This window comes from Chiloscyllium punctatum, chromosome 29 (assembly GCF_047496795.1).
Source record: "Chiloscyllium punctatum isolate Juve2018m chromosome 29, sChiPun1.3, whole genome shotgun sequence".
Lineage (NCBI taxonomy): Eukaryota > Metazoa > Chordata > Chondrichthyes > Orectolobiformes > Hemiscylliidae > Chiloscyllium > Chiloscyllium punctatum.
In genome coordinates this window covers 77,025,927-77,052,105 of record NC_092767.1, presented here as the reverse complement: position 1 = coordinate 77,052,105, position 26,179 = coordinate 77,025,927, and the positions used below count along the sequence as shown (strand labels likewise).

At 43.6% G+C, this 26,179-nt stretch overlaps 2 protein-coding genes across 5 annotated transcripts in view; both read left to right on the top strand.

Moving 5' to 3' along the window:
• ccdc9 (coiled-coil domain containing 9) overlaps positions 1-18,076 on the top strand; it is a 46,408-nt gene extending 28,332 nt beyond the window's left edge. For 2 of the 4 annotated variants that reach the window (XM_072549532.1, XM_072549531.1), the window contains exons 9-16: positions 149-201; positions 2,287-2,331; positions 2,902-3,007; positions 7,644-7,713; positions 10,650-11,160; positions 11,613-11,867; positions 13,205-13,276; positions 17,645-18,076. In XM_072549532.1, coding sequence (XP_072405633.1) covers positions 149-201; positions 2,287-2,331; positions 2,902-3,007; positions 7,644-7,713; positions 10,650-11,160; positions 11,613-11,867; positions 13,205-13,276; positions 17,645-17,649 — 1,117 coding nt within the window. In that variant the 3' untranslated portion in view covers positions 17,650-18,076. The remainder of the gene's footprint in view (positions 1-148; positions 202-2,286; positions 2,332-2,901; positions 3,008-7,643; positions 7,714-10,649; positions 11,161-11,612; positions 11,868-13,204; positions 13,277-17,644) is intronic. The other 2 variants (XM_072549533.1, XM_072549534.1) reach the window with 2 other exon arrangements.
• Positions 18,077-23,435: 5,359 nt separating this feature from the next.
• Positions 23,436-25,929, top strand: LOC140454628 (uncharacterized). Its single transcript, XM_072549535.1, has one exon. It carries the CDS (start codon positions 23,910-23,912, stop codon positions 25,575-25,577), a length of 1,668 nt encoding a protein of 555 aa, XP_072405636.1. The 5' UTR covers positions 23,436-23,909; the 3' UTR covers positions 25,578-25,929.
• The last annotated feature ends 250 nt before the right edge of the window (positions 25,930-26,179 follow it).

The following is a 26,179-nucleotide window of genomic DNA, read 5'->3' as shown; positions in this document are numbered from 1 at the left end:
CTGACAGATGTTAAACATCACCAGTGGGTTATGTTTGATTTGATCTGCTTGAACCATTTGGCTCAGCTCCAGTAGAGATGAGAGTCGAGTCTCAACCTATTCATCAATGTTATCTTTTCTTTTCCTTCTTCCTTTGCCCCACTTTCAGGTTCAAAGATAACACAGTTCCCACCGGGTGTGCTGAAGGCTACAGTAAGCGAGGTAGGTTACCCTGCTGGGGGCCCTTCTATTGCATAAGGAGGAGAACTTCTGAACATTACCATCCATGAATGTCCCTGTCCCGTTGGCATGTACCTCAACATGAAAGATGGAAGGGTTAGAGTCACAATCGTTCAACTGATTTCATGTGCGTAGAATGTACAGCACAGTAACAGGCCATTCGGCCCAGCAGTCCTTGTTGGTGCTCCACTTAAACCACCTCCCAACTTTTATCATCTGAATCTTTCATCGTCACCGTTTCTTCCCCCATCTCAATGGGTTTACCAGGAGGTCTGGATTCAAGTTCCACCTGCTCCAGAGGTGATAATATCCCTGAACTGGTTGATTAGAAAATTAGGTTTGTCTAGTGCCTCCTTAGATGCTTCTGCATTACTCAAAGAGCTAGCACGAGGATGATGGTTTCAATCACCCACTCCTGTTGCTGTAGGTTCTCTGCTTCTGATCGTGAAGTTGCTCCTCTATTGTTTGGAGTTTACACAGAAAATGTTTGCTGGAGATCGTTCCTGGCACTGCACCAGTTTGATTGTCTCTTGGTGTCTTCCTGTCTGGTCTTTGCCGGTGTGGTTTGTTCCCTCTGTGCCAGGTTTCTATACCCATTTCAAGGGGACAATAGTGTGTGGTAATGTGTCTGAGTTATTAATCCAGAGCGTCAGAGTAATGCTCTGGGGGACGTGTTCAAATCCCACTGTAACCTCTCGTAGAATTCGAATTTTATTATGAATTTAAATGGAAACTGAAATTGGAAGTTGGAGTAGTCAGTCATAGTGATGGTACCAATTGGCACTAATTGTTGTGAAAACCAATTTGGATCATTAATGAGCTTCAGGGAAGGAAATCTGCAATCTTTACCCGGTCTGGCCTACATGTGACTGCAGACCCACAGCAATGTGGTAAATGCGTAATTACCCACTGAAGTGATACTAGCAGTTGAACAAACGAGGACTGGTGACAAAAGCTGGCTTTGTCAGTGATGGCTAAGTCTGATAGAAAAATGTTTTAAAAGTGAGGAGCCAAATTAGGGTTCTTTCCCCAGGAATTGCAAATAGTGCCTGTTCCCCAGCACAGGCATGGATAACTTTATCAGCAGTCCGTCTTGGGTTCAAATCCAGTGAATAGACCATCAAAGACACCATACAAAGCAGTCGGCTGAGTTTTTAAGAAGTTAGTTGAAACCTATTCCTCTGATTTTGCAAGAGTGCTGACTCTCTCTCTCTGAGATGGAAAGGGAGTTTTTACACTGGGTGCTTGTAGCTGACAGTGCGACATTGCAGTCTGCAGAATGAAGATCACTGAATCATCTCTAAAACCCAGTAGTTGGCTACTGGAACCTTTGGTCTGTAGTTTGTACACCTCAACAGCAACTCTAGAAACTGCATTTATACCACACAGGCAAATATGCACGACGCTAACCCTGGCTAGTGCTTCACACGTAGTACTGTCTGGAGTGCCACTGATCAGACAAGATACTTAAAACTCAGGACCTGTCCAGCCTGTTGGATAAATGGATGTGGTAGATTCCATATCCAGTGTTTCAAAGAGGGAAGTGCAGAATCTTCCTCCGTGTCCTGCCTTAACTGCTTCATTGGGGAAAGAATGTGATTCCTTTAAAACAGAGTTAGACTGAATTTTGAAATGAAAATGCTGTTACATTTGCATGGATTTTAGATTTTATTGTCATGGATACTCAAGTACAGGAGTGTAGTGAAAAGTGTTTAATGTTGCCCCACACTGTGCCATCTTAGGTCCTTAACTACATAGACTTCGGGTACAAAGAATGAGAAGAAATGGGACTTTATGAAGTAATGCTTTTTTTTAAAGAATAGTAGAAAAAAAGAATTAGGTAATAGTTTACATTGAACTGGTTTAGGGAACACTGATGTTGTGCAAGATGCTATAGCAATGCAAGTCTGAAATTTTGGTTTATGCGTATATGTTGGACAGGTAGACCACCTCGACTGGTCCAGGATTGACTTCCACACTTTTGTCTTTTAAGTATATGTGTTCATGTTCTTTTTTTTTTCTCTCTCTCCCTATTCCTGTTCCTTTTGGCTGTCTTTCCGACTATAGGATTGAGGAACTTTAAGAGATTAAATCTGAGTGCCAAGCATACAGGTTTGCTGCATTGCTCTCCTGCACGTGTTTGGTTTGTGCTTGTGAATTGTGACATCTCCCGAATTGTTTTTTAAATTAGCCCTGGCACAGTGGGTACACTCTCCCCTCGGATGAGAAGGCAGTGGGTTCAACGATGAGCATAAAATCTAGGCTGACACCTCAGTGTGGACTCGATGGGCTAATGGTCTGCTTCCACGCTAGGGATTCTATGGAAAACAAATCTATGATTAGCGATAAGCAGGGCCGCACTGAGTATGCTGTTTGGAAATTCCCAAGTGCACTGTGCTGTCACAGAGCGATTAAACCCCATTGCTGGCAAATTGAGAAACAAAGTGAAAAGTTGAGATTGTGGGGGTGGCTAGGGTTGAGATTAGTATTGGGAGATGTTGGTTTTGGGGATTGTTTGTGTGTGTGTGTGGTTTGGGGGCAGGGGTTTGGGGAGGATGTTTAGCTTTGGAGGGGAGGGTGGGGTGGGGGGGAAGTGTAGGAAGGGTTTGCGTTTTGGTTTTGACATTTTGTTAACAAAATTAGGAAAGGTCTCTAGCTCATAACACCCTCTTCCTGTTCCAGATGACCGCCGTCCTCCAAAGCCGCCAACCATTTCAGACTTCATCCCTGCATCCAGAAGTAAGGATCCGAAGAGGGGGAGACCGAAGCAGGAAAATAAAATTTACAGGTAGGAGGAGTATTTGAGTTCTTGGCTAATGGGACATTCAGCCTTTCTACGTTTCCCAAACCAGGAGGTCGTCTCCTAACTGCGGCTGGACCCAATTGAACTGATCTCCATGAGAAGGTGAAACAAAAACGGAAATTGTTGGAGAGAGTCAGCAGGTCTAGTAGCATCTGTGGAGAGAGAAAACAGAGTTAACTTTTCGGGTCTAGAGACCCTTATTCAGAATCGTTTCCATTGAAAGGTGACCACACTTCCCCTGGATTGGGAGTGGGGAGGCTCTACGAAAACTGTTGAAAAGAGCACAAGTGCAGTTTACAGCGTAGAACCAGGCTATTTGGCCCCTCTGGACTACTTGGGATTCTGTTCCACATAGGATCTTGGGTTGGGGGGCTGCATTTATGGAGTTCCCTGATTTTTGTGAACGTGGATTACTAAACTAGTTCCACCAGAGCAACAGAGCCTGCCAGTGGTCTGACTGCGGTAAACCGTGATTATATTCCACAATTCAGTTTCGCCTTCACATGGTTTGTAGAGTCATACAGCACAGAAACAGATCCTTTGGTTCAACCAATCTATGCCGACCAAATTTCCCAAACAAAACTAGTCCCAGCTGCCGGCATTTGACATGTATCCCTCTAAACATTTCCTATTTGTGTATCTATCCAAATGTCTTTTAAATGTTGTAACTGTACCTGCATCTATCACTTCCTTTGGCAGTTCAGTCCACACACGAGTCACCGTCTGTGTGAAAAGGTTGCCCCCTGGGTCCCTTTTAAATCTTTCTCCCCTCACCTTTTATGCCCTCTGGTTTTGAACTCCTTCGCCCACCCCTCAAACTAGGAAAAAGACCCTTGCTATTGCTCGTTGCCGTGAGAGTGGGATGGTCAGAATTTATTTGGCTTTTAAAATGACGAGGGGTGTGGATGGGTTGGAGAACCAGACTCTTTCCCAGGGTGAAAATGTCAAATATTAGGGAGCGTAGGTTTAATGTGCGAAGGGAACGTTTTTAAAGGAGAACTGCAAGGCATATTTTTATCTAGAAGGTGGTAGGTGCCTGGAATGTGCTGCTATGGGAAGTGGTATAAGCAGATACAAGAGCAACGTTTAAGAGGCATTTAGACCGACACATGAACAGGCGAGGAATACAGATCATGTGCAGGCAGATGGGATTATTTTAAAATGGCATCATGGTCAGCACAGACATGGTGGACCTAACGGCCTGTTCCTGTGCTGTACTGATCTACGTTTTTCAAGGAAGACTGGGAAGCTAGTGTAAAGCAGCCAACCATCTAATGGCCTCTCCATTTATGAAGGAGGGGTATGGACAATGCACTAAGGGCCCACATGATACAGAACCCCACCATTGAGAAGTGTCTTTTTATTGTATTTGTTCACGGGGTGTCAGCATCACTGGCTAGGCCGGGATTTATTGCCCAGAGGGCAGTTAAGAGTCAACCCAATTGCTGTGGGTCTGGAGTCGCACGTAGGTCTGACTGGGCAGTTCCTTCCCCAAAGGACATTAGTGAACCAGATGGGGCATTCCCCCAACAATTTTAAAATGATTTTCTGACCATCATTATACATTTAATTCCAGATTTCTTATCTGAATTCAAATTACACCATGTTAGGGATCGAACCCAGGTCCCCAGAACACTACCTGGGCAGCTGTAATAATAGGTAATACCATTACGCTGTAGAACCTAGAACAACATAGCGCAGAACAGGCCCTTCGGCCTTCGATTGTTGTGCCGATCTGTGGACTATTCTCAGCTCGTCCCCCAACACTGTCCCAAAATCATCCACGTGCTTATCTAAGGATTGTTTAAATCTCCCTAATGTGGCTGAGTTGACCACATTAGCAGGTCATGCATTCCACACCCTTGCCACTCTCTGTGTGAAGAACCTGCCTCTGACATCTGTCTTAAATCTCTTACCCCTCAATTTGTAGTTATGCCTCCTCATACAAGCTGATGTCATCATCCTAGGAAAAAGACTTTCACTGTCTACCCTATCTAATCCTCTGATCATCTTGTATGTAATCTTTCATCCCCTAGAGAGTTGCGCTCCTCAAGACAGTTCCCAGTCTCTCACCAGATTGGTAAATAGTGTAGGCTCTATTTACTTGGAAATTTCAGACAGGTTTAAACCTAACAGACAAACTCGCTTGCTGTTACTGAGGAACTTGTATACACAGCTCCACGTGGCTGTTGCTCACTGTCATCCTGGATCTTAATTCATGGCATATTCAGCTCCGAAAGCAGCAACAACACCACAGGATGATGTCCAATCTAATCCCATCAGGCTCTGCATTACAGTATTTTGGGGTTTTTGTTTGACTCTGAGGGGATGTTGAATCGTTGAATGGTGGAGCAGACTCAAAGGGCTGAATGGCCTACTCCACCTACATTCTATGTAAGAGGAAACATTTAGTCAGAATTCCTGGTCTTGAGTGGCAGCTTGCCTCTCTGAGGGGGGAGTACTTTCGTCTTCCCTGGAATCTGAAACCTTTCAATCAACAATTGTCCATACACACACCAGCTACATCCTCCGCTATCACTGTTAGAGCTGCAAGTTCCTTTTTAGTGTCAACTCCAGAGAGTTGATAGTCTGAAACCACTCCAGAGTTGGTTCAGATCAGCTCATGCTCATTGGAGTTTGAATTTGAGTTCTTTCTATCGCTTTTTTTTTTATCTCTGTTTTCATTTAAAACAAACCCCCCTCACTTCTGATGGTTGGCATTGCCAGTATTGAGGTCAGAAGTCTGATGACACCAGGTTATAGTTCCTTCCTCAGGTGACTTCACCTGAGGAAGGAACAGTGCTTTGAAAGCTTGTGATTTTAAATAAACCTGTTGGACTATAACCTGGTGACATGCAACTTTGTCCACTCCAGTCCAGCACCCCCGTATTTTTGCCCATAACGGGCTGAACTCGTAAATATCTGATTGGTCGCACAGGTGATTACTACAGGTAGTTACAAGGAAATATTGGTGGGGGGGGGGGGCAGAAATGTCATGGTGGTTTTGGTGGTGGGAAGGTTGCTGAGTTTGTTTGTGTGTTTGTGTGTTTGTGTGTGTGTGTGTGTGTGTGTGTGTGTGTGTGTTTGTGTGTGTGTGTGTGTGTGAGAGAGCGAGAGAGAGAGAACACTTCTGGGTATAGAGGGCATAAAGGGGAAAAAAGAAGACTTCTTTATCTCCTCTTCCATCTCCCTCCCCATTGATGGTCTGCTTTGCCCTGAAAGGGCTTTGTACATAAATCAGTTGGAGCGCACGGCTGACTTATTGCTGGTTAATAGATGTGGGAAAAAACACAAGTGATTTGGTGACGGGGCTTAAAAAGAACTGTTCAGTCTTTAAGCAGTACTGGATATACAACGACAAGAACTGGGTGGAATTTCCCCTTGCAATTTCATTTTCATAAAATCCCTTCAATGTGGGAGCAGGTCCTTTGGCCCAACAAGTCCATACCATCCCTCGGAAGAGTAACCCACCCATAACCATTCCTGTACCCTATTACTCACCGTTTATCTCTAACTAATGCAGATAACCTACACATCCCTGAACACTAATGGGCAATTTAGCATGGCCAATCACCCTAACCTGCACATGTTTGGACTGTGGGAGGAAACCCACGCAGACACGGGAGAGAATGTGCAAACTCTGCGTAGACAGCCACCCGAGGCTGGAATCGAACCTGGGTCTGTGGTGCTGTGAGGCAGCAGAGCTAACCATTGAGCCACTGTCACATGCACACTCTCCACTTTTCCCCTATTTTTGCACTGCCCCAGTGGGTTTTGCATATAAATTGTTGGGTGAATCAGAAACCTGGGTGAATCTGTGATGGAGCAGAATCAGTGGACCATAAAAAGCATCTCTGGTTATTTTTTTTTAAAAAAAGCTGTGCTCTTAGGACTGTTGTGGCAGAGTGATAGTGTCCCTATCTCCAAGCTGGAAGGACCAGTTCAAGTGCTACCTGTTCCAGAGGTGTGTAATAATAGATCTAAACAGGTAACCCCATGTTATAGAAAAATCACACCTAAAGTATGGGCAATGTAATCCCATTACAGCCAACATACGTTTAAAAATTGCGCAGTTTAGAAACAGTGTTCCAACGCGACAATGGCATTATATCAAATTCAAGTTAACCTATGTTATAGCAGAACAACGTGGAGAGAGGTGGATTCTTAAGGCTATAACGAGGCAGTTGTAGTGTCCCTGTCTTTAAACCAGGAGGCCTGATTCAAGTCCTCTACCTGTGGTGGACATGTCTCATGGTATGACTGAACAAGTTGATCTTTTTTTAAAAAAAATCACAAAAAAGAACGATGTTCTTCCCCAGTGGGAAATTGATTTCTGGACACTGAAAGGTCCAGAAGGGAAAGGTGGAAGCTGGTGTTTATGCTAAATCATAGATTTCCAATAAAGTCCTGGTAAATTTCTGAAAATCTTTTGCTGCATAACTCAATGTATGAACATTGCTAAATCATGGATCATATTTAACAGATCCGTGAAAAGAGTTCCAGTGATATAAAACAGAAACTACCTGGAGTGGGAATCGGGGAATGCTTGCTTTAGCAGCTCCCTGTGTGTATTGGAGTTGTAGGTTTTGATGCTGAAATGTATTCTGTTCTTTCTCTGTAGCATGCACGACAATCGATGGGAAACCTGTGAAACCAAGCATGAGCAGAAGGAAATAAGTGAACAGCAAAAGGTGGGGCTAGTGGTGGAAAATTCAGATGGTTCCAACTGTATAAAGATGTGATGGGATACAATGTGGCTCGAATGCACTCAATGTATGCCTTATGATGAATCTATGAAATGGCTGCATACTTATATAGGGGGATATCCTTTATTTGCATAAGGTTTTTGCATAGGAGAAGGCCATTCAGCCCAATATCTGTGCTGTAAAAGCTGCTGGTTTTGCCCCAACCACTCTCTCACCCTTTTCCCCCAAAGCTTTGTATTGTGGATACATATAGTGACTGGGGAGGGAATGGTAATACCGAGAGGGAGCGAGCTGACTGGACGAGGTCTAGGTGCACAGGGACTGACAGGGAAACCAGGTTTAGACTCCCTGTCAAAGGAGTTCGTCAAGAGTGAGTTCATCGGGATGTGGCCAATTTCAAAGGTGAGGTTGCAGACATAGCTCAGACCAGTGAATTCATTGGATTATCACATGGACCATTCATCCAGAGACCCAGTTGCATGATGGCGATGCTGATGAGAATCATAGAATCTGTACAGTGTGGAAGCAGGCCATTTGGTCCATCAAGTCCACACTGACCCTCCAAGGAGCATCCCACCCAGACCCATGCAAGATACATTAAAAACATAAAGATTAGGAGCAGGGGGAGGCCATTCAGCCTCTCGAGCCTGTTCTACCATTCCGTAAGCTCCTAGCTGGTTTGTTGTGGCCTCAGATTCCACTTCCCTATCTGTGCCATGACCCTTGACTCTCTTGTTGGTCAAAAATGTATCTAAACTTAGCCTTGGATATATTCAAACACCCAATCTCCAATGCTTTTGAGGGAAGAGAGTTTCAAAGAATAGCAACACCTTAGAGAGAAGGAATGTCTCCTTCCCTCAGTCTTCAATGGGAGACCATTTATTTCAAAACTGTGGCCCCCAGCTCTAGTTAACCCCACATCCTCTCAACACTTATCCCACCAAACCCCCTCAACTTTAATGTTCAGGTAAGATCACTTTTCATTCTTTTAAACTCCAGTGAACCAAGACAGACCCCTCATCCTCAAAATCAGCCGAGTGAATTTTCTCCAAACTGTTTCCAAGGCAAGTATGTCCCTGCTTAAGTAAAGGAGACCAAGACTAAAAACAGTGTTCCAGGTGTGGTCTTAATAAAGGGCGTTTGGAATGGCCCGTTAGCTCATTTGGCAAAACTGTGTTGCAGATAATGCCCACAGTCTGGGCAGACCTTGGAGCCTGACCCCTTGCCCAGTCCGTGGTGAAATCATGTCATAAACTGATGGACAGCCAATGAGGATGCTACCCAAACAGAGAGGGCACAATTACTCGTCATAGAGATGTACAGCATGGAAACAGAGCCTTCAATCCAACCTGTCCATGCTGACCAGATATCCCAAATTAATCTAGTCCCATTTATCAGCAGTTGGCCCATATCCCTCTAAACCTTTCCTATTCAATATCCATCCAGATGCCTTTTAAATGCTGTAATTATACCAGCCTCCAGCACTTCCTCTGGCAGCTCATTCTGTACACACACCACCCTCTGTGTGAGAAAGTTGCCCCATTTGGTCCTTTTTAAATCTTTCCCCTCTCACCTACCTCCATGATTTTATAAATCTCTGTAAGGTCACTCCTCGGCCTCTAGGGAAAATAGCCCCAGCCTATTCAGCCTCTCCCTTGCAGAGGTGGAACTGAGTGATACATGTGGCTGTGGAAATTGACCCCCATGTTACTGAGTGCTGTGGCATTAAGGTGTTACTGATGGGAAGCAATACTAATTGAAAATGGAACAGAAGATTGACTTACAACCAATTGATGTCTGTGTGGCCCCAATGTCAGTAAATGGCTTTGCTCACCATTCAGACTGTAGCCAGTATTTTGTTGGTTCAATCTATTTAAAAATGCAAGGCTGGAGAAAGTGGGTTTGCTCTACCGTAATCCACATGTATATGGATGTAGGTACGAGTTGTACTCACTTCCCAAGTTTAATACTTGGCCAAGGGCTTGCAGCTACAGGGCAGGTGATGGCCTAGTGGTATTATCACTGGACTGCTCATCCAGAGACCTGGGGAATGTTCAAATCCTGACGTGGCAGATGGTGAAATTTTGAATTCAATAAAAAAAAATGTTCTGTTTAAAATTAAGAGTCTAATAACGAACGTGAATCGGTTGTCGGAAAAATCCGTCTACCCTTCACTTAAGGAAATGGTCATCCTTACTGGTCTGGCCGATATACAACTCCAGATTAGGTTAGGAAGTTAAAAAAATCACACAACACCAGGTTATAGTCCGACAGGTTTATTTGGAAGCACTTGCTTTTGAGGCAACCACCTGATGAAGGAGCAGCACTTTCAAATAAACGTGTTGGATTATAACCTGGTGTTGTGTGATTTTTAACTTTGCACACCCTAGTCCAATACCAGTTCCTCCAAATCAGACTAAGTTGACTTTTAGTTCCTCTCTGGGTAATTAGGGATGGCAAATAAATGGTGCCGTAGCCAGCAAGGCATACATCTCCTCTGAATTAATAAAAAAAATCTAGAATCATAGAATCCCTAAGCTGGATTAAGCATATCTCTTGTATTTGGGCAGCATGGTGGCTCAGTGATTAGCACTACTGCCTCATGGCGCCAGTGCAATTCCATCCTCAAGCGACTGTCTGTGTGGAGTTTGCACATTCTCCCCTGTGTCTCTGTGGGTTTCCTCTGGGTGTTCCATAGTCCAAAGATGTGCAGGTTCGGTCTGGTAACTGCAGGGTTACTGGGATAGGGTAGAGGGGTGGGTCTGTGTGGCATGCTGTTCAGAGTGCCAGTATATAGGCCGAATGGCCTGCTTCCTCACTGTAGGGACTCTGAGGTTTGAGCGACTGTTTACAGTTGTAGTCAGGTTGTGTAACACTGAGAAGCTGACCCGTTCACCCCTCTGTTTGTTTGATTATTGCAGGAAAAGGAGTTGAAAGAGAAACCTGTCCAAGATCAGAACCAGGGGAAGGCCGATGTGGGTGAGCCTCCTGCAGATGATGAAGATGAATGGGAAGACGCTAGTGATGAAGAGGAGGAAATAGTGGGAGAGGATCTATCGGACAGTGAGGACGAACTGAAGGAAACCAAGGATCTTGAGGAGGAGGAGGAGGAGGAGAAGAAAGATGGTGCGGGAGTAATGGAGGATGTGGCAAAGGGAGCTGAGGTGGTGCACTCCCCCTGCAGAAGCCCAGAGCCCAGTGTTAAAGAACAACAAGCTAGGAAACCCAGAGAAACACCCAAACTTCACATCCCTCCACAGGGTATGACTATGCAACCAAAGGAGTCGGGAAGCAAGCCACTCAGTCCGTTCTCCCTGGATGAGTATCACCCAGTGAAAGACTGGGCAGAGGAGATGGAAACAGCATCACCGAGAGCCACTCTGCAGCTGAATCCCTTACAAACAGGTCATGCAGCAAAGGAGGAGCAGAAAGGTAAGGTTCGGTTCTTGGTGATGTAGCATCTCGTTTTTATTATTTATTTATTTATTTATGTATATCTTTCTTATTAAATGTGCCTTTAAACCAAATAAGCAGCTCTCACATCTTTGGGCAGCAGGTTGGGTCAGCTTTTCAGAATGGCAGAGAAAGCTGCCTGGAAACTATTTCATAATGTTTCGAGCTTTCGTTCTTTTCACGTTTTCGTGCCCCCTCCCTCCGGCTGAAACCACATCCTCTTCCAAGTAAGGTCACAATGCCCTCTTTCCCATGTTTCTGCTGGCGAGACTCTTGAGAGTTGAAAACGACTCAATTTCTGGAGCCCAGCCTTTCCCCTCCGGAGATGAGACTCCCAACACACTCCAGAAACCCCTGGCTGTTCCTGGGCCTTGGGTGTCTCGAGCGGGGTTCATTCAGTTTGAGTTAACAAACCGTGCTTTTGTTTGCAGTAGAGGTCAAGTCTGGGGACGGTGCCAATGTTGGGGAGTCGGATTTAGAAGCTGGGAAGGAGCAGGACGCCGTGACTGACCAGACATTTCCACAAAATGTCAGCGGAAGTTGTAATCCTGCCGATGAAATCCCAAAAGAGCAGGTAGAACTGGAGATTGACGATGCTAACGAGACCAGTGACACTGCCACCATAGTGGTTACACAAGCAACAACAGAGGAGCAGCATGATCAGCAGGAGGCCAATAAGAGAACAGGTTGGTGGGTTTTGTTCACTACAGTTGCATCTTCAGTCAAAATTACAAGTTTTAGTGAGTTGTCCTCGGGAGTTCCAGATATGCTTTACAAATTATCCTGATTGTTTTTGTCCTTTCCCTTGTTTGACTGGCCCATATGTTGAACTAGGCAAGAAAAGACTCCGATATTCACATTGTAAATCTAGTTTAACGCCAACACCAGTTTCCACCTTTCCCTGGCCATAAGCCAGCTGGGAAGAACCCAACTCTCTCTCAATAGAACAAATTAACCAAATTGAACCAACTTTCGCCCCACTGAGGGTGCTGTGACATTAATTAAGTACAGGAATTTGCAGAAATTCAACAAAAATCCTCAGACAGCACCTTCCAAACCCACGACCTCTTCCATCTAGAAGGACAAGGGCAGCAGATACATTGGAACACCACCCCCTGCAAGTTTCCCTCCGAGCCCCTCACCATCCTGACTTGGAAATATATCGCCGTTCCTTCCTGGATCAGAATCGTGGAATTCCCTCCCTAAGGGCATTGTGGGTCAACCCACAGCACATGGACTGCAGTGGTTCAAGAAGGCAGTTCCCCCCCCCCCCGCCCTTCTCAAGGGGCATTTAGGGACAGGCAATAAATACTGGGCCCAGCCAGTGACACCCGCATCCCACAAATGATTAAATTTTTAGAAATCTTAAAGAAAACTTTCGAAAATTTGAAATCAAAATCTTGGGGTAATCACACACACGGTGGGCGTTTATCATGAAACCCTCCTACATGCACCATATTCTCTTGCCAAGCGAACCTGGGCGCAGGTGTAACCATGATAGAGGGGCAGGCAGTTGGGAGTTATGACCCTGAACTCTGTTATTGATAGCTAGTTTTGGTAGGCCAGGAGTAGACTCACAAGGATATCCTCTGACTTGTCCATATGCCCCACCACACCAGATCATGAAATTGATTTTTTTAAAGAAAGAGAAAGCTAATGAGTTCAGCCATGTTCAGGTGCGGCTTGAATCTGCATGGTCTAACCCAGACGTTAGGAATCTACCACTACATCACGAGACCCTCCGAAGAATCCTCCTCTAGTTAAACAAGACAGCCAGTCATCAAATTACTGCAGATACTGCCCACCAAGGTCAGTGTAACAGTAACAAAAGACTAACAAAGAAAGGCAATAAATCAAAATCGCAATGGAGGGGGAGATAATGCAATTCAACCCCAAAGGTTCCACCTCTCCCTGAAACACCACATTTTGTTCTCTTACACCTTCAGACTTTAAAATGTAAAGTTGCTTGCAAAATGGCCATGCTGTTGTCTATTTATTAAAACTGTATGTTTCTATCTTGAAGGAGATGTTTCGGAACCCACCATAAGGACAAAACAGAGGACAGATTGTGTGGAAGGAAATGAGCCCAGCTCAGGTGCTGTTCAAATCACTAGCTATGAGACTGTTTGCTTTCGTAAAGCCGCTCTCACTCTGGGCTAAAGCTCTGCTTTGAGTGAGCTGTCTAACCTTCAAGCCTTGCTTAACCAGACTAGACAATGTACCTAACGGCTCTAACCTTCTACAGGCCTGAACAAAGGACAAATACTAACCAGCTCCAGGATACTAACATCACTATCCCAACTGCTGATGTACTGAGTAGAGGGATTGGAATAGAACCCAGACTATGTTCTCTGTGCTGCGATTCCTGCTGTCTACTCTTCTTCAACTCCGTTCTCTCTCCTGCCCTCTCTCAGGAAAGCATGGGCTGCACCTGGTTTCAGATCTTTCCCTTTCCTGCACTTTTTATCTCTGAATAAGGGAAATTTTCTGAAGAAATGACTGTGGTTTCACTCTTTTTGGAGTTAGTTACCACTTGTTTGGTTTTGGACATTTTGGATCTCTAGTAGGCCACTCAAAAGATCATTGAATGTAAATAAGCCAGATACTTAATTTTGGACTGTTTTTAGTCTTTAATGTGATGCGCAGGACATTGCAGAAATAGCCAGTTGCTTATCGACAGGACACGTGCAATTTGAGCTATAATCCTCTTTACCTTGGCCACATCCTGTCTTCAGTCCAGTTTTGATCTTTACTCCAAGGTGACTAAACCCTACTGGAAGTGTCACGTGAAAAACCATATCAAAGCCAAGGAAGCAATGGGCCACAATATTGCTGGAAACCAGGAGAAATTTGTAAATGAATTGACCCTATTTTTCATTAGGGTAAAAACAATGACTGCAGATGCTGAAAACCAAATACTGGATTAGTGGTGCTGGAAGAACACAGCAGTTCAGGCAGCATCCAACGAGCAGCGAAATCGACGTTTCGGACAAAAGCCCTATTCCTGATGAAGGGCTTTTGTCCGAAACGTCAATTTCGCTGCTCGTTAGATGCTGCCTGAACTGCTGTGCTCTTCCAGCACCACTAATTCAGTATTCTATTTTTCATTAGGATCAGGCAGTCAAACTTGGAATAATTGAATATTTAGGATTGGTGTTTTTTTTTCCTCCATTCTCGATTGTAATTTCACCCTTTGTTTTGCTACAAAGTTGCTCCAGTTATATTTGGATGCTAGTGTTTTTCCTCAATTTTTAGATATGTCCAAGAAGTTCACCTTGTACACAGATGTAGCCTTTATACATGTTTTGTCTTATTTAAGCTACGACATTTGAACAGTGGTATTGATGGTATAATGACTCAAACTGTTTTGTTTAGAATTTTCCATAGAGTGTGGTGTTTACCAGATGCAACAATTTAAATCCATGGTGAAGTTTGCTGTTGATGCCCAAAAGTATTTTTTTTGTCCCTACTACCATCCCACTTTAAGCTTTCCTGGCCATGGGACTTGTTCAGGAACCCACTTGCTTTAATAGATTTTCACCATTACTACCCTGTGTTCCTGATCTCCATATTATTCCTGTTGCCAGAGAATGCAACGTAGACCAGGAAGGAAGAAGCATGCATTTATGTAGCGCCTGTTTGTGCTTTATGACCATCAAGCTGTTTTTTGAAGTGTAAATATCGTTTGCGATGTAGCAAACAAACCAATTCATGGACTGCAAGCTCAATTATTTTAAATTTATTTGTTTTAGTAATTGTTGAGGAATAAAAATAGGCCAGGCCACCAGGAAATGCATCCCTACAGAATAATGTTCTGAGAGGTATTGCAGATCTGAGAGGACAGCGAGGGGCCCTCATTTAGTATCGCATCCACAAGGTAGCATGTCCGACAGTGTGCAGAACTCCCTCAGTACTGCACTGATCTGTTAGCCTGGATTGTGCTTCTGTCTGTGTGGAGTGGGACTTGAACAAATGACCTTCTGAGCAGCAGCAGATGCAGACGCAGTGTGTGGTAGTGCTTGAGGTTTATGGAATCTGTGTAGTGCTCTCCCTTGGCTAGTTGTCAAGTTTTGACAGGAAGGCAGGGCTGGTTGTGTACAGAATTTCTAATTCCAATCCAGTGACTATTAATGTGAATGCAGGCAGTATCAGGACTCCAAATGGGGACAGGACCAGAGATCCATGAAAATATCCCAATTTATTGACAGTTAAAGGTTTACTATTGTCAAACTCCTTTATGGACAATCTCAGTATTAACTGCGTAGCCAGAGGCAAAGAATTGTGTAAGATGTAGAATATTTTTGATGTATTTTTAATCTTAAAATCTATATGACCACAAATATTAGGTGGGAGGCATTGTTACACTGGAGGCTGGGGGTATATGAGTCTCTGGCAGATTGGATAAAATTGTCAACAAATACACACCAAACTTTGTAAATGTTGGTGACTGTTTTAAGGAAACTTTTCCAAGCATTCCAGATGCTGAATTTATAAATATTTAACCTTTGTATGTTAGAACGTGTCGTAATTTTTTAAAATGCAACATTGGTGCCTAGGGGTCACCATGCTGAAATAAGACAGAGGTTTGGGCTCTTAACTTTGCTGTTTTCTTGATTTATACTTTCTCTTTCTGTTGAATGCTTTCTATAACCTGAATGTTAACCAAGTGCTTAAATGCACCCATGTGACATTTCCTCTTTATCTGTTATCGAAATGAAATCACTCAGCAAGTCAGTGTGAAATCAAGGCTTGTGTCAGGGCATCGAAATATTGTATTATGTTTAAATGAACTTGTCTACTTGCGTTGCTGTTGAACTGTATTCTTAGGGCGTATTTATTACACTTGATGTTCCAAAAATGGATTTGTATTTTCTCAACAAATGGACAAGAATATTAAAAAAGAAAGCCTGCTTGTTCCAAAATATCTGTCTAGCTGCTTGAGATTTTCAAGTCATTTCTTTTTCTCTCTTAGCCAGAGAGTGTGAATGTTAATATTCAGTGGCCATTGGCTGTTCGGTAAAAATGTGCAGTTGAGCCTGGTAGGTGTAAACACAAATTGCATGTGCAGTTGCCAAATGGTGATCAGGAGCCTAGAAATAAGATGTGGCCATTCAGCCCCTCAAACCTATTCCAATAGTCTTTTAAATAATGGCTGATCTGTATTTTGCCTTCATTTGCACGCCTTTAGTTCCATCACCCTTTAATGCCTTCTCCAACAAAAGCCCACCTGTCGAATTTGGTAAGCCACTGTAGCAGCTGGTCATAACTGTGTTTAGTAACTTTTCAAAAAGCAGGAGACACACTCCTGTCCCTCTTTTTGTAAAAGGAGCTATGAGAGGTCAGTTCCAGACAACATTGTAGGGCTGACTGACTGGACCAGTTAGCCTCTACCTGCCCATTGTTCTCCGGTGGGTGCTCTACACTTGTGCTCTTGTTTGCTGTGTATTAGAGTGGAGGGAGTCACTTGCACTATCCAGAGATGTTTTGAATTTGCTCTCGACAGCTTAAAAGTCAGTCACGGGTCAATGTTTCTGCTCTCATTGTATGTGAAACTCAGAGGAGACACCACTTCATGTGGTGAACTGTTACAGAGTAAAGGCAGGTTTTAATGGAAATCATGAACTGATAAGGTCTAATGCAGAGCATGTGGGGGAAGGTCTGTATCACTTGTATGCGCTTGGTGTAAATGAGGCTACCTCAGTTAAAAGGGAAGAGATCCTGGATTTTGTTTGCATCCCAGCAATCATGAGCTTGGTTTTTGGAGATATCAGGGAATGCAACAGGAAAGTGATGCTGAGACAGAAGATGAACCTTGATTGAATTGAACAGCCTCCAAAGGATTGAATGGTCTATTCTTGGGAATTTTTTTTAAGCTCAATTACATTTTGTACAAATTGGTTAGGAAGCTGGTTATGGGCAGGGTGATTATTTGACTTAAGTAACCAGCAAATTCTAAAGGCTTATCAAGGATTATGAATGCGTCTTGACTTATCAGTACGGTAGCAGCTTTAGAGTTAGAGGCCAACAACGGCCGTGGGGCTTTGGGAAAAGATTCTCAAGAGAATGAGTAGTGTAGAAGTTCAAATCTCTACAAGTAAAATATCATGAAATATTAAACACAGACACAACTAGCAGAATGAAGGAGCAAAGATTAAAACTAGCAAAAGACAGATTTGAAAAGTGCGTGACAGTATAATAGTGTGATGGCTTGGGTTGTAACAAAGATCTATAATCCTTCAAATAAATTCACCACGATGGGGAAAGGTCACTTCCTTCAAGAAGGATGGACTGCAAAAGCCAAGTCCCTTTTCGGAAAGAGATCTCTGGCTCGTGTGTATTGGGAAATGGTAGGTGTAGCTGATGGAAATCCTCTTTGTAAGTGGAATTTGAATTTTCTGTGACAGTAAACGGAGCAATTCTCAGCTTGTGTGTTCTGCTAAACTTGTGTCCATCTTATTTACAGGTTGACCAAGACCACTGGATTGGAGACTGTCCACTCAGCTAGAGAAAATCGCATCAATCCACACATGGGAAGATAAATGGTGTACCAAAAACTGCCATTAAATGAGTTCAGAACTAATCAGAGCAGAAGTTGTGGAAATCTGATTGGTGTCGGAAATTACTGGGCCTGGGGTTGAAGGGTCAGATTAGAATTCTTGAAATGTCATCGGGAATGACTATAATCTTTACACCAAAAGGTTTTGAGAACTATCTATGTATATTCAAGTAGTTGCAAGTGAACTGGTAGCCTCCCCAACCATAACATTGAACAAACTGGGTTGAAAGGGTCCTGCCTTTCGGTGTGGGGAGAGAAACTATTGGTTGAATGTTATTTTTGCAACACTAAATAATGCATTACATCTCTATCATTATAATAAACGTGTTCTGGACCAAATTGCCTTCTGTTGAGCACTTGTGGAAAAAAAAAATGACTGAATTTGTTTTTGAAGCTGCAACATGCCCATTTTATAACTGTGGCATTCTACTTATAATCCACATTTTATTACAAATACTCACTTTAATGCACATTTCCCTAAGGTACCTTTCAGATGGCAGTAGTGAGCCACTGCTGTTAAGTGCTTCAGTCTATGGGATTGTGGTGGTTCCATTGTATAGTTCAGTAGAGTTCAATGATATTGACCCAACAATGATGGAGAAATGATGATTTATACATCTCCGATGAGGACGGTGTGTGACTTGGAGATGTGGCTAATCCCATGCACTTACTATCCTTCTGTCTTGTAAGATTTGGAAATTAATAAGATATTTGCACCAACGCCTTTGCAATGTTTTTCCTCAATGACGAGCTTTCTTCACCCTTTTCTGCTTCACAACTGACATCAGCCATTTCTTGGATAGACTCCATCCAATGCACACTGACCTAATTGTGCTGTCTGATGTCGGATCCATTCTGCCTGTTTTATCCTTTTGTTTTCTCCCAACAATGTTTTAAAAGGTTGTTGGAGCAATGGTATTTTAATTCCATCTATCTGTTTCAATCCTAACGTGCCTGGCAATATAATATCTCTTTTATTCTCTAGTTTGAGAAGGTATGCAGCACAGATTAGTATCAATCTTGCCTCCATAACACTCTTGTCGCTGGGACAAGAAGGGAAGAAAGTAAACAGGTTAACCAAGCTTATACTTCAGAGCAACTTTGAGGGAATGTTGTATTCTTGAAGGTACTGTGTTAAACTGTATTTGTCCCCTCCATTGCATGTAAAACAAAATCCAGAGTGCTAGTCAAAGAAAAGCAGAACACGAGGTTTGTGAAGATTTGAGATTTAGGGTGTAGGTTTGCTCACTGAGCTGTAGGTTTGATATCCAGACGTTTCATTACCTGGCTAGGTAACATCATCAGTGGCAACCTCCAAGTGAAGCGAAGCTGTTGTCTCCTACTTTCTATTTATATCTTTCTCCTGGATGGGGTTCCTGGGGTTTGTGGTGTTATTTCCTTTATGTTTTCTGAGGGGTTGATAGATGGTATCTAGATCTATGTGTTTGTTTATGGCGTTGTGGTTGGAGTGCCAGGCCTCTAGGAATTCTCTGGCATGTCTTTGCTCAGCCTCTTCCAGGATAGATGTGTTGTCCCAGTCGAAATGGTGTTTTTTTTCATCCATGTGTAGGGCTATGAGGGAGAGTGAGTCGTGTCTTTTTGTGGCTGGGACTGGGACAACACATCTATCCTGGGACAGGTTAAGCAAAGACATGCCAGAGAATTTCTAGAGGCCTGGCACTCCAACCACAACGCCATAAACAAACACATAGATCTAGATACCATCTATACACCCCTCAGAAAATGAACAGGAAATGACATCACCACAAACCCCAGGAACCCCATCCAGGAGAAAGATATAAATAGAAAGCAGGAGACAACAGCTTCGCTTCACTTGGAGGTCACCACTGATGATGTTACCTAGCCAGGTAATGAAACGTCTGGATATCAAACCTACAGCTCAGCGAGCAAACCTACACCCTAAAAGCAGAACAGATTAGCACACTTAGCGCTCCCATCTGTGACCAACCTTGTGTTGGCTGAGGCTTTCCTATGACTCCTCGCTTTTTGAAATGTGGATGGCATTTGGCAGCATCAGTTACAGAAGGAGGTACAATGGTTGGAAACATACACACCCAACCATCCCACCTTGATGACAACAATCAAAATACTTGTTCTATCTGGCTTCCATATCAATTTCCTGTTAAACCCACCAAGGACCAGTTCTGCAATAGATCACCTTCAAACTGTGTTTTGAGATATTTTGAAGTGTACTTTCACTGATACCTTGTGTTCTCTTTTTAAAAGTAGACAATTTGTCAGTGACAACACATACAGTCAACAGGAAATTGAGAAACAAATTTGTAAGGCAGTCTCTGTTATCTGTAAGGATAATAGGGTGGTTATGGTAGGAAATTTTAACTTTACAAACATAGACTGGGACTGCTATTAAGGGTTTAGATTAGATTAGATCACTTACAGTGTGGAAACAGGCCCTTCGGCCCAACAAGTCCACACCGCCCTGCCGAAGCGCAACCCACCCATACATTTACCCCTTGCCTAACACTACGGGCAATTTAGCATGGCCAATTCACCTGACCTGCACATCTTTGGACTGTGGGAGGAAACCGGAGCACCCGGAGGAAACCCACGCAGACACGGGGAGAACGTGCAAACTCCACACAGTTAGTTGCTTGAGGTGGGAATTGAACCTGGATCCTCTGGCGCTGTGAGGCACCAGTGCTAACCACTGTGCCACCGCGCCGCCCATAATCCAGTAGAATTTACGTGTACACAAGACAATTTTCTGATTCAATATGTGGATGTATCTACTAGAGAAGGTGCAAAACTTGACCTACTCTTGGGGAAATAAGGCAGGGCAGGTGACTGAGGTGTCAGTGGGGGAGCATGTTGGGGCTAGCGACCATAATTCTATTAGCTTTAAAATAGTGATGGAAAAGGGTAGACTGGGTCTAAAAAGTTGACGTTCTAAATTGGAGGAAGGCTAATTTTGATGGTGTTAGGCAAGAACTTTCAAAAGCTGTTGCTTTTGGTGCAGATGTTCGCAGGTAAAGGGATGGCTGGAAAATGGGAAACCTTCAAAAATAGAGAGTCCAGAGACAGTGTGTTCCTGTTAGGGTGAAAGGAAGGGCTGGTAGGTATAGGGAATGCTGGATAGCTAGAGAAATTGAGGTTTTGATTAAGAAAAAGAAGGAAGAATATATCCAGTATAGACAGGATAGATCGAGTAAATCCTTAGAGTATACTTAAGAGGGAAAGAAAGAGGGCAAAAAGAGAACTTGAGAGCTTTGGCAAATAGGGTTAAGGAGAATCCAAAGGGACTATATACATGCATTAAGGAAAAAAGATAACTAGAGAGAGAATAGGGCCCCTGAAAGATCAGCAAGGCAGATTTTGTGTGGAACGGCAGGAGATGGGAGAGATACTAAATGAATATTTTGCATCATTGTTTAGAGAAGGACATGGAAGATACAGAATGTGGGGAAATATATGGTGACATCTTGAAAAATGTACACATTACACAGGAGGAAGTGTTGGATGTTTTGAAATGCTCAAGTGGATAAACCCCCATGACCTGATCAGGTGTACCCTAGAACTCTGGGAAGCTAGGGAAGTGATTGCTGGGCCCCTCGCTGAGATATTTGTATCATCAATAGTCATGGGTGAGGTGCTGGAAGACTGGAGGTTGGCAAATGTGGTGCCATTATTTAAGAAAGGTGATAAGGAAAAGCCAGGGAACTGTACAACAGTGAGTCTGACGTCAGTAGTGGGCAAGTTGTTGGAGGGAATCCTGAGGGACAAGATGTATATGTGTTTGGAAAGGCAAGGACTGATTAGGGGTCGTTAATATGGCTTTGTGCATGAGAAATCATGTCTCACAAACTTGCTTGAGTTTTGTTTTTGAAGAAGTCACAAAGAGGATTGATGAGGGCAGAGTTGTGGGCATGATCCATATAGATTTCAGTAAGGTGTTCAACAAGGTTCCTCATAGTAGACTGGTTAGCCAAGGTAAATCTCCTGAAATACAGGGAGAACTTGCCATTTGGATACAGAACTGGCTGCTTTTCAGACTGGAAGCCTGTGACTAGTGATAAGCCACAAGGATCGGTGCTGGGTCCACTAATTTTAATCATTTATATAAATGATTTGGATGTGAATATAGGAGGGATAGTTAGTAAGTTTGCAGATGACACCAAAATTGGAGGTGTAGTGGACAGCAAAGAAGGTCACCTCCGATTACAGTGGGATCTTGACCAGATGGGCCAATGGGCTGAGGAGTGGCAAATGGAGTTTAATTTAGATAAATGTGAGGTGCTGCATTTTGGAAAGGCAAATTAGGGCAGGATTTATACACCTAATGGTAAGGTCCTGGGGAGTGTTGCTGAACAAAGAGACCTTGGAGTGCAGGTTTATAGCTCCTTGAAGGTGGAGTCGCTGGTGGATAGGATAGTGAAGAAGGCGTTTGGTATTTTTTCGTTTATTGGAAAGACATTGAGCAGTTGGGTTGGCAGGTCATGTTGTGGCTGTACAGGACATTGGTTAGGCCACTTTTAGAATATTGTTTGCAATTCTGGTCTCCTTCCTATTGGAAGGAATGTTGTGAAACGTGAAAGGATTCAGAAAAGATTTACAAGGATGTTGCCAGGGTTGGGGGATTTGAGCTACAGAGGGAGGTTGAATAGGCTGGGGCTGTCTTCCCTGGAGTGTTGAAGGCTGATGGGTGACCTTTATAGAGGTTTGTAAAATCATGAGGGGCATGGGTAAGGCATAGACAAGGTCTTTTCCCTGGAATGGGAGAGTCCTGAACTGGAGGGCATAAGGTGAGATGGAAAAAATTTAAAAGGGACCTAAGGCACAACTTTTTCACGCAGAGGGTGGTGCATGTATGGGATGAGCTGGCAAAGGAAGTGGTGGAGATTGGTACAATTACAACATTTAAAAGGCACCTGAATGGAAATATGAATAGGAAGGGTTTAAAGGGATATGGATCAAGTGCTAGCAATTGGGACTAGATTAGGTTAGTCCTTGAAATAAGGACTAACATTCTGTTCGTCTTCCTGATTACCTGCTGTACCTATATTTTGTGCACAAGTATCCCCAACTCCCTTTGTGTCACAGCTTTCTGTAGTTCTTCATTTAAATAATATTCTGTTCTTTTATTCTCCCTTCCAAAATTAACAACTTCACATTTTCTCACATGATATTCCATTTGTCCATTTTTTTGCCCACTTTACTTATCCTATAAGTCTCTCTCTTTAAATTGTTCGTATCCTTCTTGCAACCTGCCTTTCCACTTAGTTTTGTGTTGTCTGCAAATGTGACTGCAAGTTAGGTTTTATCGTGGTCTGACATTTACTGAAAGAACAGTGAAAGTAGAATCCATAATAATGTTTTTTTCTTCCAGCTCCCTCAGAGCCAGCTCTCAGAGTGAACAGGATGTCTAACGATCCTGGGTTTTTTTGCCCAGCACCCATGTTGTGTGTGTGTGTGTGTGTGTAAGTGTGAGACACAGTGAAAGACACAAGGTGCACAAATCTTTTTTTTCTGGTGGTGGGAATTAAATAAAGAAACACCCCAGTGGCCAGTGACAAGCAGTGCCCTTCACATCAAAGGGCAATGCTGCATCATCAGTGAAGGGGAGGGCAGGGCAGGGATTAAACCAGAGTAGAGTTGGACGGGGAAATAACGCATTCCACTGATAATAACTTTTTTGAAAAAATGATAAGAAAAGTAAAAATGCAGAGTTAAGTGGAGAGACTGGAAAGCGCTAGTGCAATCATAATGGGCCGAACAACCATCTGCCGTGCTGTGTCATTCTGTGCATCTGGCTATTAATCACAAGAGGTAGTAAAGAACGATTGCTGTTTGGGGGGTTGGGGGCAATAGCCCTTTAATATTCAATCATTGCGTGTCTGTTTTAGCCAGCAGAGGTGGGCTGGAACGTTTTAAATTACATGCTGCCGAGCTAACGAAGGATTCCTCATTTTGACACTAGCCAACTGCTGGAGCTTGGAGGCGGGACGACTGCTCTGGCTGTTGCCGTAAACAAAAGCATGTTTCTATATCAGTATCGCTGGGGAAACTGAAAAGGTAAAATAATAAGAGGTTTAAGGACATGCGAGCTGTGACGAATTAGCCCCGCGTTTTTTTTTTCTCTCCGAGTAATGAAGTGGCCATTACTTAGTTTTGCTTTGCAAGCTTAAAGGCCGAAATGAAAAACAGGGCACCTGATGGGATTGGGAAGCAGATGAGAGGTCCCAGCTTTACGGGAGACAAGAAAGCGAAAATCACAGCCAAAACCCAAAAGACGTGGATGAGACTTGCAACGGTCTTTGCTTATCTGCTGTGTGTATCTTTGACGGCGGTGATTCTGGTGATCTATTACACTTTAATTTGGGAGCCGGTCCGCACGAGACCAGGACCGTCCAACATCAACTTAACCGTGGCCAATGTAGAAACCGGCAACTCCAGCACCGGGCATAGACGGAGGAATAGTCCAAGAGGTTTCAGCAATCCGCGATACGAGAGGAGCCATTTGAGACGCTCGGGCGGTTTTGTGAACTCACCGAGGCGGGGGTCCGGGATGGTGCACGGTGCTTTCGCCGGCTTCAGCACCACGGTCAACAGCGGCACCGATCTCATGCTAATCACCGAGAACAGTGAGCCCAGGGCAATTGGCAGCAGCATCCCCGGGGCTCGCAGTCGTATTGATGCGGTCACCGACAACGGGGCGTTCAGGACCACGGACAGCGACGACCAGGCGACCACCAGCAGCGCGGAAGCCACCGCCGGGGGCATGGCATTCAGGACCATGGACAGTGACCAAAGGGGCACCAGCGGCAAGGGAACGACTGGCGAGGGCCGGGCGTTCAGCACCTCGGACAGCGGCTCGCTCAAGGCTCCCAGTTCCAGCAACCACCAGGAGAGCTCCACTCTCGCCGATAGCGGAAACGTCAGCACCACGGACAGCGGAATCCGCATCGCTGCTCGGGGCATGTCCACGCTGCAAGCACCCCAAGCGGCCGGCCAGAAGGAGGTAATAAACCCAACCCCCAATGGCCCGAATCAAGCAGGCAAGAGCGATGCAGCGAGTATGGAGTCAAACCGGTGGGCAATCAGTACCTCCAATGTAGGGGAATTGGGAGTTGCTTCGACTCCGCTAGGCCTGAACCAACACGTCAAAAGCGACATTGACAGCAAAACGAAGGAGGTCAAAATGGACCTTCAACACACAACCCAATCAAGACATGGCTTTTATACCAAAAGTAATATGGAGTCCACCCATGCTATGAGTCTACTGACAGATTTGGTTCATAATAACTGGCATGATGAGGTACTTAGAAATAAAATGAATGGAAATGATGAGAGTTCCGCTGTAATCTCTACTAGCAATGCCAAAAGGATTGAGAACATTCCCAAACCTACAACTGATCCAGGTCTGTTTCACACTGCCCTCACAAGTGTAGATAACAGTGAGTTGGGCAATCAGCGCTCTGACAAAAACCTCAATCTGACAGATAAGTACAATGTATTTGCTAAGCTAAGGTTTTTGGACAGAACACCAAAGAATCAAGAAAGGAAAAATTCCATTGGATCACACAGCGGCAGGTTAGATTGGATGCTCACCAAGGAACCAGCAAGTACTGTTACTCACATATCAAGATTACCATTACTTAGCCCCTCCAAGCCAGCAGAAATCTGGGAGAACAAGGAGTTGGGTCACACTGGGACAACTGACCTTGAAGATCATCATGTCCTGCAAAATCTCAATATCAATAAGGAGCAGCCATCTACCACTTGGAAGCAAAGCCAGATCAATGCAGAGGACACATATAAAAATACTGTAACTAATTCTCTACCAACACTCCCAATAACATAGCTTTGCAAGTGAACTGTTTTTATCTTAGGAGAAAGACACTTGGCAATATATTTTAAATAACTACCATAATTACTGCTAATATTGATTGCAATATATTCTGATTTTTAACAATCTTTTCCCCTTTTGTGTCAAATAACATTTAAAGAAAAAAAGGTAACAAAACCAGAAAACACAATAGCTTTTATTTAAGTTAAATATTTTCTGATACTTACAGTTCTTCACAATGTGTCATTTTACATGCTCAGTATAGTCTTAAGAGTATCACACACTTAAAATATTTTGTATTACAAACCTACAAGATATTAAACAATTTACCTGCCTGTGTTGCCTACCTTTTTCTTTCATTTTAAGTTTCAATATCTACACTTATAATAGAAACTTTCTATTTAAACTTGTTATTTGTAATTACACCATTCGCACCAGTGGATGTAGTGAGATCCTTACAGGAAGCTGTCATTACAGTGTTACAAATTTGAATAAATAGTTTTATTGTGTATATAAGTATGGTGGTTTATAATGAAATCATAAACATGAGAACAGAATATGCAGTTTTAAAATGGGAACTGTATAGTATGTCTGCAGTCTGGTCCAATTATTTCTAC